Here is a 14,627-nt window from a genome sequence, read left to right on the forward strand (position 1 = left end):
ATCAGGTTGTTCAAATCGAAAAATGCTTTGCGCTTCTGCGGAAAAAGCTGTGCAGGTAGTATCAATGGCAGCAAGATAATACAGATCGAAGCGTTCGAACGAGGCTGCAACGCTAATGTATTAGGTGGTGATGAATCCGATACACTGAGAAGCAAGGGTAAGTTATAGCTTTTAGCTAATTTCCAAAATTTGGAGAGATTTAGATAGATCCACAATTTTGTATGTACCAGACTCAGCTACTCGTATGAGGTAAACAGCTTTTATATTTTTATCTTAAAGCGATTTCAAATATGAAACACTGGCTTTCTTCGACGAAAAAAGTTCAGGCGATGAAAATGCATCATGTACTCGTATGTGGGAAGTTTTTCAAAAGACTAGTGAGGAGGAATTTAACATTAAAATTTTTCAAATGGTGTCTTGAAATGAGTTCATCCTCAGGGAAAGTGAAAAGCTTAGTTTGTGATTTTTAGTAGGTGCATAAACTTGTTTTTATCCGAATGATTTCCGTAAGAGGTTTTATGAACCCGACTGCAAACCAATTACCCTTAAAATTAAATCAGTTTTTTCTTTACTTTTCACTCCAAACGAAACTTCAGAATTTAATATTTTATTTAGGGAGTTGGTATATAGGCGCTTTATCTTAACCGTAAGGTATGGCACATAAAATGTGGAATGGGCGATACTCTTGAAATTTAACTAACTTTGCTACTGTACAATTACTTGAAACAATAACTGTGCAGAAAACAATCGAGGTTCTGTGTGATTAACTCAAATCTATGCAAATGCACACTTATTTTAGCACTACTACACAACAAAATAATGATAAAGGCGGTTCATATTTCTGGATGCTACGGTCTGCGTTCAGTTTCGACTGGAAATCTTTACTTGCACAAAGTGACTGTGTGAACTACTTTTGTCACATTTGACGAGTATTTCGCGACTGCAGTCTGAGGCAATGGAAAACTGCAAGATCTACAAAGCTGGAGTGCGCTGTGCAACAGAAAAACGGTAACTCTACTCAAGTTCCGTTACAAAATAGCGAAGAACAGCCATTGACACCACTTCATTCTCCCATTGAGGTTCCCTGATACTGTTTTACACAATCCAGTCTTTGGAAAGAAGCGCCGTCTGCTACGAAAGAACCGAAATGTGTAGTCTGTTTTGCTGAGTTTATGTCACTGTGGTGTCAGCTGTAAGGAGGCCCCGTAGCTTTGAGTTTCGCAGTGTACTGGTGAACTTTATAATTAGTGAATTTTATACTATTTTGGAGTTGCAGCTGCGTAAAAGCTCTAAAAATGAAGTTTCTCATACTAAGAATGTAACGCAGTTTTCAAAACAAACATAATTCACTATTTAAAACGGAAAACGGCTCTAAGAAATGTGTTAAGTAAATAAGAAATCGTATAAAACAGCTAATAGCAATATTCTGTTAACTTTCAAAGAAGTAATAGAAAGTTCGTATTCCAATTTCTTTTTGTCGGTGGTGAAGGGCTTAGATAATTACGTGGATATGAAATTGCCGTCACGGACTAAAGTGCAGGATTCAGTAATATAACTTCCTTTGTCTGAGAGACAGCCCCACAAACTGCGTTCCCTTTTGTTTGCTAAAGCGGAACATTGCTTCACCTGTATGTAGCGTAAAGGAAAAGCCGTAGCGAGCCACGTGCGGAACAACGCTGATGCAACGCGGTGCAGAGAAATCTGACAGCGTCCAGAAACTTTCAAATTGCGCCAAGTTCCCGACAAACACGGTGTTCGCGCCGCTGTTTCTAACAGTCCGTTGTCTTAGCCCCACAAGATTTTCGTTCTGCCAATTATACGTTGATTTCTAGCGTTTCATATTCTCTTAGAAAGGAGCCGAGAGGGAGATAGTTAACGCTCGAGTAACTACGATGCAGACGGTAACTCATTCAAGCTGGCGCGACTGTTGGCCGTCCACGCGAGATGGAGCGTGTGGTGTGTTATGTACTGTTGCCCGAGAACGCAGAACAGTTACTTGACATTTTAACTAACAGGTTGGTTGGTTGGTTTTTGGGGGAGGAGACCAGACAGCGAGGTCATCGGTCCCATCGCATTAGGGGCGGATGGGGAAGGAAGTCGGCCGTGCCCTTTGAAAGGAACCATCCCGGCATTTGCCTGGAGCGATTTAGGGAAATCACGGAAAACCTAAATCAGGATGGCCGGACGCGGGATTGAACCGTCGTCCTCCCGAATGCGAGTCCAGTGTGCTAACCACTGCGCCACCTCGCTCGGTTTTTAACTAACACTATGTAGTTCAGATAGTAAACTGTTGCCGCTTAAAGGACAGGAAAGAGTAAAAAAGAACGCTTGCTGGTGAGGCCATAATGATAACCCTGTAATAAATATGGGGCGGCCTTGTGGCCGCTCGGTTCTAGACGCTTCAGTCCGGAACCGCACTGCTGCTACGGTTGCAGGTTCGAATCCTGCCTCGGGCATAGATGTGTGTGATGTCCTTAGGTTAGTAAGTAGTTCTAAGTCTAGGGGACTGATGACCTCAGATGCTCAGATGTTACGTCCCATAGTGCTTAGATCCGTTTGAACCATTTTTTGTAATAAATATGCATTTAGAGCACACTTCATTCCTGTTTTTAAGAAAAAGGTTACATATAGAGAGAGATATGAAAAACTAAATGTGAAAAAAATCACGACGGGAACATTTTCAGATTTTGTGGTGATGTGGATGTGCTCCCTCTAAGGAAGTAAGTTTTGGCGATACAGAAAAGACGCGTCTGTATTGTATACAAAGCTGTTTTGTTCTTAATTATACGCAAATTCTGATGCACTGAGTCACCAACTGCTTCTTTAAGCATTTTACCAGTAATTAACGCCTTTTATCTTTTCTACACTTATTACGAAAAAACTTTAGTAGACATTGACAGTTTAGCGTTGCAATCAGGCACAAATTTCGATCTCTGGTCCCTTCTTTCGAAACTGGGCACCGTAATTCGTAAATTCGCTAAACTGTAGCTACACATCTCGCAAGCCACCGTGTGGTGCATGGCGGAGGGTAACCTGTACCACTTCCAAATGGTTCAAATGGCTCTGAGTACTATGGGACTTAACATCTATGGTCATCAGTCCCCTAGAACTTAGAACTGCTTAAACCTAACTAACCTAAGGACATCACACAACACCCAGTCATCACGAGGCAGAGAAAATCCCTGACCCCGCCGGGAATCGAACCCGGGAATCCGGGCGTGGGAAGCGAGAACGCTATCGCACGACCACGAGCTGCGGACCTGTACGACTACCAGTTATCTTTTCTGTTCCACTTGTAGCTACCTAGACACGCTACGCCACTGGTCAGAAGAAGGCAAGTGCGTACTATCTCCAAGAGGACTATGCCTCGTCAAATAGTCTGGTATCCAAACGAAACTATTTCGTTCGACCAGGAATAGTTATAAAGTTCTTGCAAAAAAAAATAAAAAAATAAAAAAGAATACAAACTTGTGTTAATTTTAACCTTTAGGTGTACTGGCGAGGCGTGCTCAGAGCACTATGCAGAAAAGCCAAGGATCCGGGATCCAGTCTAGTCGAACATATATTTTAACTTTCCACATATATACAATGGAGCATATTCTCAGAACAGTGTTCAAGAAAACTTGTCAGAAATTCTTTTCCATGACAAGATCGGAGACTCAAAAATTGACACAATCATAAAAATGTATACCTTCATTAGTTCTTGACGAAACTTACGATCGTTATTTGCGGTTCGTTGCATCCGGTTACCAGTTGTAGGAATTTTGAAACACGCATTACTCGCTTCTCTTGAGGTAACGTATGGTGAACCTCAAGTTAACCTTTCTATTGCTATCGTACTGTTCTCTAGCACCTTATCCATGGCGAAACCGAGAAAGTGGTAATCTGGAGAAGAATATTTACCAACAGATTCTGCGACCAATTTTGTTAAACAGCATCCGTCCGTTCACCCGCCTACCGACACCAGAAGACAGCTGAAGAAAATACTAGCAGAGGGATCTAAACATCGATTTGTTGAAGAACTACATGTGGGATGAGGTAATATCTTCCCTGACTTGTGTTAGTCCCGGAAATATTTTGTGAATAAATTCGCATAGATCGCTTAATACGTTGTTTGTTTATATCGTCGTTTCAGCTACCTCTAGCACATCAGAAACTACAACCTGTAAAATAATGCGTAGTGTCAGAACGTGTGCCTAATCGGAGCGTCAACTGCTTGACGGTTTTACAAGTTCGAAGTTCTAATCTGATGATTACAGCACCCGAAACGACGTTATAAACACACGTATTAAGCGAGCTACACGGCTTTATACACAAAACATTCACAATGGTCGCAGAAATTTCATTTATTACTCCTGCAAACTTCGAAGTCTTAATGGCGCAACGCCTTGCTTATATCACCACCTTATGGTTAGCTGAGCATTTCTGTGTCGCTTTGGCACTGGCCCAACAATAGCGTGCTGAATCACGCACTACTTCGAGTATTCTGTCTCACGTTAATACAACTTATTGTGCTAGTTCGACGATTACAGTTTTATAACCTGTCGCGTTCGTGGATTAATTACACTGCCATGCCGTACAGGATTAATGAGGAGGAAAGATACATGCATTGAGGAGTGACATTGATTCTGACAAGAAACTTCGTGTGGACGTATGCCCTATTCCGAATGGTTTCAGAGACAGAACACATTTAATATTACTTTTGTACATTTTTCTTTAATAACTAAAGCCGCACCTTCCGACGGAAACGTGCAATAGTACAAAATTAAACCACATTAAATTTCCTACAAAAAAAGATCCTATTCCTTTTTTTCTCCAAGACTAGTAGTTTGCGATAAGAGAACGAGGGACTATCGAAAATTTTGTAGGGCAGTTTGATGCAGTTGTCCGTACTGACAACCCACAAGGGTTATGTATAAAATTGTTCGTCTCAACTGTCTACACTACTGTGGTACTTGTAAACAATGACAGTGTTTGAATACAGAAAATAAGGAACAATGTACATTAAATTTGTTCTCTCTCTTAAACCATCGGAATAGGGCATTTGTCCGTATGAAGCTTTTGTTCAGAATCACCAATAGAATCACCCAGCAAAGCATGTATCTTTCCTCCTGATTCATCCTGTATTTGGAGTATTCACGCCAAGTGTTTACCAACTGCATGGCTTCCTGGTTTTCCTCAACATCCAGGTCAAAACAAAGCGCGAAAGTACACCTACAAAACATAAAAATTTCAGTATTTAGGAAAAGATGAGTAGGACTACAGTCTATAAGCTGTTCTTCATATATGTATATACCTTCTTCGTGAATCGTCTGTTGTATTATTGAAAACCGTATCAAAATCTCCTTAGTAGTTCTGTAAGTTAAAGTGAACTTACAGACAGAAAAACACGGCTTGTGATTAATTTAGTAATATGTATAGAACAGACGTACATCTGACTCGCGTTAAGTGGGAAGTTTGGTTTTTAAATTTGCAGTTACTATGTAGATTCTACAAATACCACAGAACATAATTAAATATCTACTTTGGCTTCAAACTTCATTTGCTGTATCCACTAAGTACACCATAATGTACTTCTCAAATGTTTGATGTTACCTGCAATTTTCGATTTCTGGTTAAATTGGTGCTGTGCAAAAAGGCTAGTTTTATATGTATAAATGCCACACGGGTAAATCCGAAGTTCTCCGAGGCTGTTCGCATGTGATTTTGTCGTACATAGAGTGCTCTGGAGCCTAGTTAATTTTAGCTTGACAACCTGTAAAGGATCAAAACTCTGGAGGCTGTGGCGTTCGACTCTCAGTATAAACATCTAATTCCGCATGAATAGGCTGAAAGCCACATTGTTTGATTACAAGGTTGTCGCATAATCAGTGGAAAGAAACATCCATTAAATATCTGGGAGTATGTTTAAGGAGCGATATAAAATAGAATGACAGGATAAAATAAACCCTAAGAAAAAGCAGAAGCCAGACAGACTCATTGGAAGAATCCTTAGGAACGGTAACCCAACCACGAAGAAGGTTTTATAAACCCTCGTTCGACCTATACTTTAAAATTGGTCCTCAGTTACCCTTATATAGCAGAGAGGAAAAACGGAAGACGAGAAGACAAGCGGCGTGTTTCGTAGCAGGACCCGTTTAGTAAGCCCGAAAGCGTCAACGTGATGCTTATCCGACTTCAGTGGCACACGAGACGCTAAGCGTAGCTGTTCACTTTTAAAATTCCGAGACCATACACTGCTCGTCCATGTATCTCGTAGAGCGACCAAGAAGATAAAAATCAGAGATTCGAAGTCATACAGAGACTTCCCAACAGTTCTACCCGCGCACCATTGACAAGTGGAAAAGAAAAATCGGGAAGTGACGTTGGTACACCAACAATCTTCCATCAGACTCTTTAAGGAGGCTTTCAAATAATAGACGGAATGTAAATATAGATGTGAGGCCACTTTTTCAAAATGGTGTCCTTCACAGACATATTTCTTCGGATTAAACTGTTTTGGGAACGATCGTGAACATTCGCCAGCTTGCAAATACTATAGTCTGATTTAATGCTTTCGCTGTCACTGGACCGTTTATGCCTCACGGTAGATTATCAGACAACCAATGGGAATTTGCTGCACGTTATTGTTATGTAGCTTGTGTCAAATGGCTTTGTTCCAAAACTGTTCCACATCGTATATCACATGTAAGAGGATCGAGGTGCTGTCACATTAGACTCTCAAATTTATACGCAATGATAAAAGAGCTCGCCATTTCGCATGAACTACCGAATGTCAAATATTTGTAATCATAAATATGATGGAAATGCTTTTTCGAAATTATACATCATAAATGAAAATTTGATCATCACTGGAGTATACAGGCTCCACGTCAAAGTACCTGGGGGACGCATGTATCCTCTCCTCCCCGCGAGGGAAAACAAAACGGGGATAACTATATTTTTTCATGTTGTTTACTTCTGGCGACGAATTTAATTAAAATAATCCTACAGTAATATCTTTCACTCAAATTGTAGCGAAAGAGATTAGTTGCCTTCTGAGATCTGGGATCCAAAGTTTAACACGATGTCTCAATTAGTACTGTCTGCAGGCAGCCACCACTGTGTTTCCGCTCTCAGTGGTAACAAACTCGCATTATTGTCTCTATCCTCTAAATAAAAATAAAATGAAAAAATCACATAAAAACTGGACATTCACGTATGTTAGAGAAATCTATTGCGTCTTTAAACATGTCAAGGGTCTGCTTTTAATTTTAATTACGGCTGGAGTTTCGTTTTTCTTGAACTAGGCGAAAATTTAGCGTCCGTAACTCTCCTGTTTGAGAACAAGTAGACTACGTTGCTGCACAGTGGAAGTGACAGCACAGTTGGAGCGGCGAAAGCTAGGTTCACACTGGTGTATTTGTGGCAGCAGCAGTTCAGCCAGATAGCAGTGAAATGCCAACTACTTGACACCGGACTGTAAGCAGCTCGGAGGTTCGGACTCACGGCTCTGGCTCCTCGGTGCAGGAACGCCATTGCAGCTGCGGCAGGAAATAGAGTTCGGCACGGGCCATGCCGCCGGGAGACGCTTCGCTTGCAGACTGCGGCGGTCCGCGAATAAACCGCCTCTTCGCAGCGCGGCGAGCCCGCCCCTCGAAGCTTGGAACCTGGCGGAGGCTGCAGTGCTGCCGCCAACCGGCAGATTTCTGTGACGCCGATGGCGCTGTGGTGTATCGTATTCGATGTCACGCACCACACTTGCAAACAATACATGAACTTGTAGTACAGTTGCGCTCTATCGAAACAATGGCGCTGTAGTTCTGGTGCAATACATATATGACGTAGTAAATGGGAGGACTACCGATAGTATTGGTAGTATTAGTGTGGAAAGAAACATAATTGAATGTGTGTGAGAGAAACTGGGAGCCGACGACTTCTCTTTGTTCTTGTTTCTTTGTCTTGAACATATTTAGAACCGCATATCATCCATTGTTAATCCATTGTGTATTTTAAATCCTTTCAAAATATAAACTGCATTTTGTTAGTAGTAGTTTATCATGTAACCAAAGCAATTACTTTTCAGGCAAGCAGTTTACATGCACAGCTACAGCAAAACCTGTGTATTTATTGTTGTTATCACATTATGTACACAATAGACCGTTCTTCTTCATGGTGAAAGGCAAGAGTTTCGTGTTATTACTGATAAATGTGAAAGTTGTGTATTAATAATAGAAACAGGTTTCATATAAGCTAGACGAAATATTGGAGCTATGTTTGATATGTTTTTGTTCTGAGTTTTTTTCTAAATTTTACCCTTTTTTAAGAAAATTTCATTTTCTAGGACTATATGATAAATTTGTGTTGTTTTCATTTTTACAACATCACTCTGTTTCAACTTGCAACTGAACAATTTTCGAATAAAATCAGAAATAAACAACGACAATTTCACTTTCGCTATGAATACTGTTTATTTGTAGGTATCAGACTGGGGGATAACTATGCAGAGCAAAAATATCCCGTGGATTACGCGGGCATTTATGTACTTTCACTCAGTCTCTAGACGGTTCACTGCTTCCGGTGTCTAGGAGAATCTGGTAAGGCACTGACGGCATACGCACACAAAGCGATAGAAATGAGGTAATGGCCGACAGACATGAAACACACTTAACGTACGGATGATGCGGCTACGATGTTAACTCACCAATGCCCCTAGACATACTACCGTAATTTACTCTTACTTACGATGTGCTACTACAGCCTATGATAGGTTTACAACTCTAACTGGTAGATTTCGTCTTCCTAGATTTCAAAGGCGTTCGAAAATGTGCCACATCGTCGACTACTACAAAAGATACGATCGTAAGGAGCATTTTCGCATATGAGATTGGTTAGAGGAATGTGAAAAGTAGAACTTTACAGGAAGGACAGGCGATTAATTTTGAGTATATACAAAAGTCAAAGTACTGAACTGGACGTTTATGGTAGCAAGAAAGAAACAGAAAGGGAGTGAGACAAGGATGCTCTCTACCACCATACTTATTTAATATGTTCATCGAGGAGGCAATGACAACAGTAAAAATAATGAAAGAAAAGACGAGTGGAATCAAAATAAATGATATACATATTTACTCCATGAGAAGCGCCGAAGGTATTGCTATAGTGGCATATCCAGAGAAGGAAGTAAATAAAAATGTTTAACGCCTTAAATCAAGAGAAAAACAAAACTAAAATCAGAAGTGCATACCAAGAAGACGGAAGTCATGGTTATTGGCCAAAAAGAGGTGGAGGTAAGACTGTCATAAGAAAATGCAGTGAGCAGCTCTAGGAAGTAACCAAATTTGACTGTTTCGGCATTACTGTGGTGGAAAAGAATAGCTGTCTCGAGCAAATCAAAAGAAGTATAGCATTTGCCAAGAGCGCCTTCCAGGATGAGAAGGAACTTCTGATATCTGAGAAATGACTTATAAAAACCTGTGTATTATGTAGTGTCCTGAGATACGTATGTGAAACCTGGACGTTAGCAAAACAGGAGAAAGCTCACGTCGAAGCTGCGGAAATGAGTTTCTGCAGGAGAATTACAAGAACTAGCTGCACTGACAGAAAAACAAATGAGATGGTTCTGCAAGAAATAGGAAACAAAAAAGAACTACTGAAACTTACATGCCAGCAAAAAGCAAAACTCATTGGACACGTATTAAGAGATCATATTCTTTTACAAAACGTGAAGATGGAGAGGGCTGCTGAAGAGAAAAAGTTGTGGTTGCAGCCTTTTGAAAGAGAAAGAAGAAGAAGCCAGTGTGTGATACCGAATAACGAATGTTCCATAAAAACAAATAACACCGGGTGTCCGACAGTAATGACCCCTAGTGGTTCAAATGGCTCTAAGCACTATGGGACTTAATCTCTGAGGTCATCAGTCCCCTAGACTTAGAACTACTTAAACCTAACTAACCTAATGACTTTGATTGGCGACTCCATGGAGTTGCATCCGGTTACCAGTTTTGGGGGTTTAAAACACGCATTATGCGCGTCTGTTGAGGTTATTGTGATCGCTTCTCAGTTTTGGTTATTGATAACTTGATACCAGTGTCTGAGTTTAATTTGTACAGCACCGAATATGATCACTATGTGACCGAAAATCGATTCTGCTATCAATAAAACATCAATATTACGGCCAACGCTGACCTTCCTTTTAATTTAACCTAAGGACATCACACACATCCATGCCCGAGGCAGGATTCGTACCTGCGACCGTAGCAGCCGCGTGGTTTCGGACTGAAGCGCCTAGAACCGCTCGACCACAGCGGCCGGCAATGGCGCCTCATTTTTTTCAATATACATAAACGATTTATCAGACATGATCAGTTTTAGTAGTAATGCAAAACTGTTCGCTGACGATGCTATTGCCTGCAGTAAAGCACTGCCCTCGGACAATCGTTAGCAATTGCATAGACAGCTGGACCAAGTTCCGCATGCTGTAATGAGTGACAGCTCTCTTTAAATGTGATCAAATGTAAGGTAATGAGTGTAACAAAGAGAGAGAACCCGATAGTATCTGATTCCAACACTATTGGCCAATATTTGGAATGGGTCATATCGTGGAAGTAAGATAAACGATATGAAATGCGACGATCACGTAAAATCTGTATTAGGGAATGTAAATGGAAGATAAAGATTTGTTGGAACAATGGAATGCATCTGTAAAAGAAAACCGCATGCAGAACGCTAGTGCGATCAATTCTGGACAATTGTCCCAGTGTTTGGAGTCCTTATCACGTCGGCTTGACGAGGAACATCGAATTAAGAGACGCGACGCTACGATCGTAATTGGCCGGTATAGTGCAACGGTAACGTTCGGGGAACTTGCATGGGAATCCATGAAACAAGAAACACTCTACGGTGAATTTAGGAAATTTCTGTTCGAAGAAGACTGCGCTACCATTAGGCCGCCGTAATCGTACAAGATGGTTATAGTTAAAATTTCGCTACTTGGGTGGGCGCCCATGAAAAACGAATTATCGTAGGACAAGGAAACTTCGTGGAAACATTTATAAGGATAAGCAGAAGAGAAATAACCCAATAAGTTACTGAAAGAAACATTTTCCACATGAGATGGTAACATTTGTTAAATGCCTACTTTGTTTACGTTTCAGCTCACAAACGTTGCTCAGTGTGACGAACATCTGCGTTCACGACACTCTGGAACTGCACGAGACAGACGCAGGCGCTCAGAGAGGCATGTAGTCATTTTTCCCCTCTCTCAATACGTTAAAGAAGTAGGGGAAAAATCAGTAATATTGATTGGACAGACACTTCGCCATGCACTGTACAGTGGCTTGTGGAGTATATATGTATGTAGTGCAGATTTAGATGCGAATGCCCATGGCGGAAGAAAATATTCTTCGCGGAAATTGGCCGACAGTGAAGAAATGAAACGGCATTGTTGGCCGGGAAGCCCCATGCGGGGCAGTTCGGCCGCTGTACTGCAAGTCCTTTTTAGTTGACGCCACTTCGGCGACTTGCGAGTCAATGATGATGAAATGATGAAGAAGGACACACAACACCCAGTCATCTCGAGGCAGAGAAAATACCTGACCCCGCGGGGAATCGAACCCGGGACCCCGTGCGTGGGAAGTGTAATGTGCTGCGAATATACAGAAAGATAGATCCTTTATCATTTAGCTACAAAATAGCAGGTCAGCAACTGGAAGCAGTTAATACCATAAATTATCTGGGAGTACGCATTAGGAGTGATTTAAAATGGAATGATCATATAATGTTGATCGTCGGTAAAGCAGATGCCAGACTGAGATTCATTGGAAGAATCCTAAGGAAATGCAATCCGAAAACAAAGGAAGTAGGTTACAGTACGCTTGTTCGCCCACTGCTTGAATACTGCTCAGCAGTGTGGGGTCCGTACCAGATAGGGTTGATAGAAGAGATAGAGAAGATCCAACGGAGAGCAGCGCGCTTCGTTACAGGATCATTTAGTAATCGCGAAAGCGTCACGGAGATAATAGATAAACTCCAGTGGAAGACTCTGCAGGAGAGACGCTCAGTATCTCGGTACGGGCTTTTATTAAAGTTTCGAGAACATACCTTCACCGAAGAGTCAAGCAGTATATTGCTCCCTCCTACGTATATCTCGCGAAGAGACCATGAGGATAAAATCAGAGAGATTAGAGCCCACACAGAGGCATACCGACAATCCTTCTTTCCACGAACAATACGAGACTGGAATAGAAGGGAGAACCGATAGAGGTACTGAAGGTACCCTCCGCCACACACCGTCAGGTGGCTTGCGGAGTATGGATGTAGATGTAGATGTAGAAGCGAGAACGCTACCGCAAGACCACGACGGCAGTGAAAACATAGACGTGTGATGCGACATTATTGTTCACCACATGGAACACCAGCGAGCAGAATTTACAGTACCTGTACCAAACGGGCTAAATTTGACTTTCATTACTTCGTATCTCCTAATGAAAAGATTATGACAGCATCGTCATTTCATTAAGAGGTATTATCTTATGTAAAAAGTTTAAGAGAATGTATAGAGTATGAAACTTAACAAACAGTGTATATAACTTGAAACAGGGAGCGCAAATTACTCAGATTATATTCATCCCCTATTTGAGAATGAGAGAATTTTGCTACTTCCAACAAACTTTACGCATGATTTCAAACTTTTATAAAACTTTTTCTCGCTGACACTCCTGACAAAATGACGAAACGAAAAAAAAACTATCGCTTACTATATTTCCGCTGTTCATGCACTGACAGTGCCACATTAGGCATGACGTTTGAATTTATTGCTTATATAGTGCTACCTCTACAGCGTCCACGTATACCACTAAATGTACCTGCAAAATTACTTCTTCGCACGACGCACAGTTTTGGAGGTGGGGGAATAGATTAGTGTTTAACGTCCCGTCGACAACGAGGTCATTAGAGACGGAGAACAAGCTCGGATTAGGGAAGGATGGGGAAGGAAATCGGCCGTGCCCTTTCGAAGGAACCATTCCGGCATTTGCCTTAAGCGGTTTAGGGAAATCACGGAAAACCTAAATCAGGAAGGCCGGACGCGAGTTTGAACCGTCGTCCTCCCGAAAGCGAGTCCGGTGTACTAACCACTGCGATACCCTGCTCGGTGCAGTTTTGGAGATCTGACCTTTTATACGTGGTAGTTCGATTATTTAAAGACTCGGGGAATGAGGTTTTACTGGTTCAAGTCTAAACCTCTTATTAGAATCCAGTGATGCTAGTGCACAGATGAGATGTGGTGTCCCATGAAGTTTCATCTTTGTGTCCAGATTTTTCTTTTGCACATTACTGACTTTTCCTCAACATCAGCAGATGTCAACCACCGAAAAGTGCACGGCAGAGGATACGGATCATCGTAACACGTTAGGGTTTGGTTTGATGTTTGGTTTCTGGGGCACTCAACTGGTTGGTCATCAGCGCCCGTACAAAGTTCCAATTTTTACACAGTCCAGATTTCTTTTTACACAGTCCAATGTAGTCACTGTCAGGAATGATGATGAGGACAACACAAATACCCAGTCGCCGGGCAGAGAAAAATTCCCAACCCGGCCGGGAATCGATCCCGGGACCCCATGATCCACAGGCCTCTAGACCACGAGCTGCGGACCTTCTTACCGTTCAATTTGTGTTATGGAGTGCGGGAAGAAAGACAGCAAAAAATGTCTCCGCGCGCATTGTAAGCTAATCTTGTCCTCGCGTTGCTGAACAATCTTCTCGTCAAACGTCATACTTTTCTCCATATCGGCTCACAACCATCTGTTAATATAAATTAAGTATGTGTTCCATATACTCAGCTGTAGGTTCTGCGTGCATTGCATCATCAGTTCTGTTCGCGCTTGAGCTGAAGTTTTTCATTGTTGCGGTTAATGAAAGGAATAAGTCAGTGCGTTGTTTAATGATGTTATATTGTGTGATGGCCAATGTCCACGCAATAAACACAAGGTTGAATGGTCGCAAGTACCATAAACGAGTATCACAACTTGAAAAGGAAAAAACGCTGTAACACGTGCCGCGCTTGATAAGTATTTTCAATAAGCTGGTGACCTTAGTCATTACACTACGGACGCCAAACTGGTTCCTTTCTGTGAGGTTACATGTACTGTTGCGCGTTGCTTTTCCTCTCCAGAAGAACACGAGTTGCGAATCAGTGTTTAGAATGAGTCGTGCCTCGTTGGAGAGAACATGGCGTCCTTGAGGCACGGTCCACTGGTCGTATTCGCCACGCATCTTGACAGGTTCTCCTTTCCGCGCATTAGACACACTCATTACCAGTGGCCCGAAGCACCTGGTGGGAGAAAAAGCGTGGTTGCTGCAAGACTCGACACCATTTGGTCGGCAAATATTGGCCGATTATGTCTCGTCGCTAATGAAGTTAACAGTATTGAAGAGGCCAACCTGATATGGGTTGACGTGGCGTATCTTCGTTGCTTTGGAGCGACCAGGTGACCTCTATCTACAATTGAGCTATTGCTAATCGCCCAGTTGTCCTAGCCATCTCCACTGGCTCCTAATTATATTCTCGATGACAGTGGCTTTGTGGTGACTATGGTCTAAGAGGTTTCTCTCTGCTTAATTTTTCATCTCCAATTACATGGCGCATC

General features: G+C 41.9%; 1 protein-coding gene across 2 annotated transcripts in view; it reads right to left on the minus strand.

The window, feature by feature from the left end:
* Positions 1–14,627, minus strand: part of LOC126175818 (zwittermicin A synthase ZmaJ) — a 140,456-nt gene that overhangs the window by 113,220 nt on the left and 12,609 nt on the right. Inside the window, exon 1 of one of the 2 annotated variants that reach the window (XM_049922809.1) lies at positions 7,489–7,609. The exons of the other annotated variant lie outside the window; for it this stretch is intronic. Coding sequence (XP_049778766.1) covers positions 7,489–7,556 — 68 coding nt within the window. The 5' untranslated portion in view covers positions 7,557–7,609. Of the gene's footprint in view, positions 1–7,488; positions 7,610–14,627 lie in introns of those variants that run through there. 2 annotated transcript variants of the gene reach the window in all.

This window comes from Schistocerca cancellata, chromosome 3, assembly GCF_023864275.1.
Source record: "Schistocerca cancellata isolate TAMUIC-IGC-003103 chromosome 3, iqSchCanc2.1, whole genome shotgun sequence".
NCBI classification, from domain to species: domain Eukaryota; kingdom Metazoa; phylum Arthropoda; class Insecta; order Orthoptera; family Acrididae; genus Schistocerca; species Schistocerca cancellata.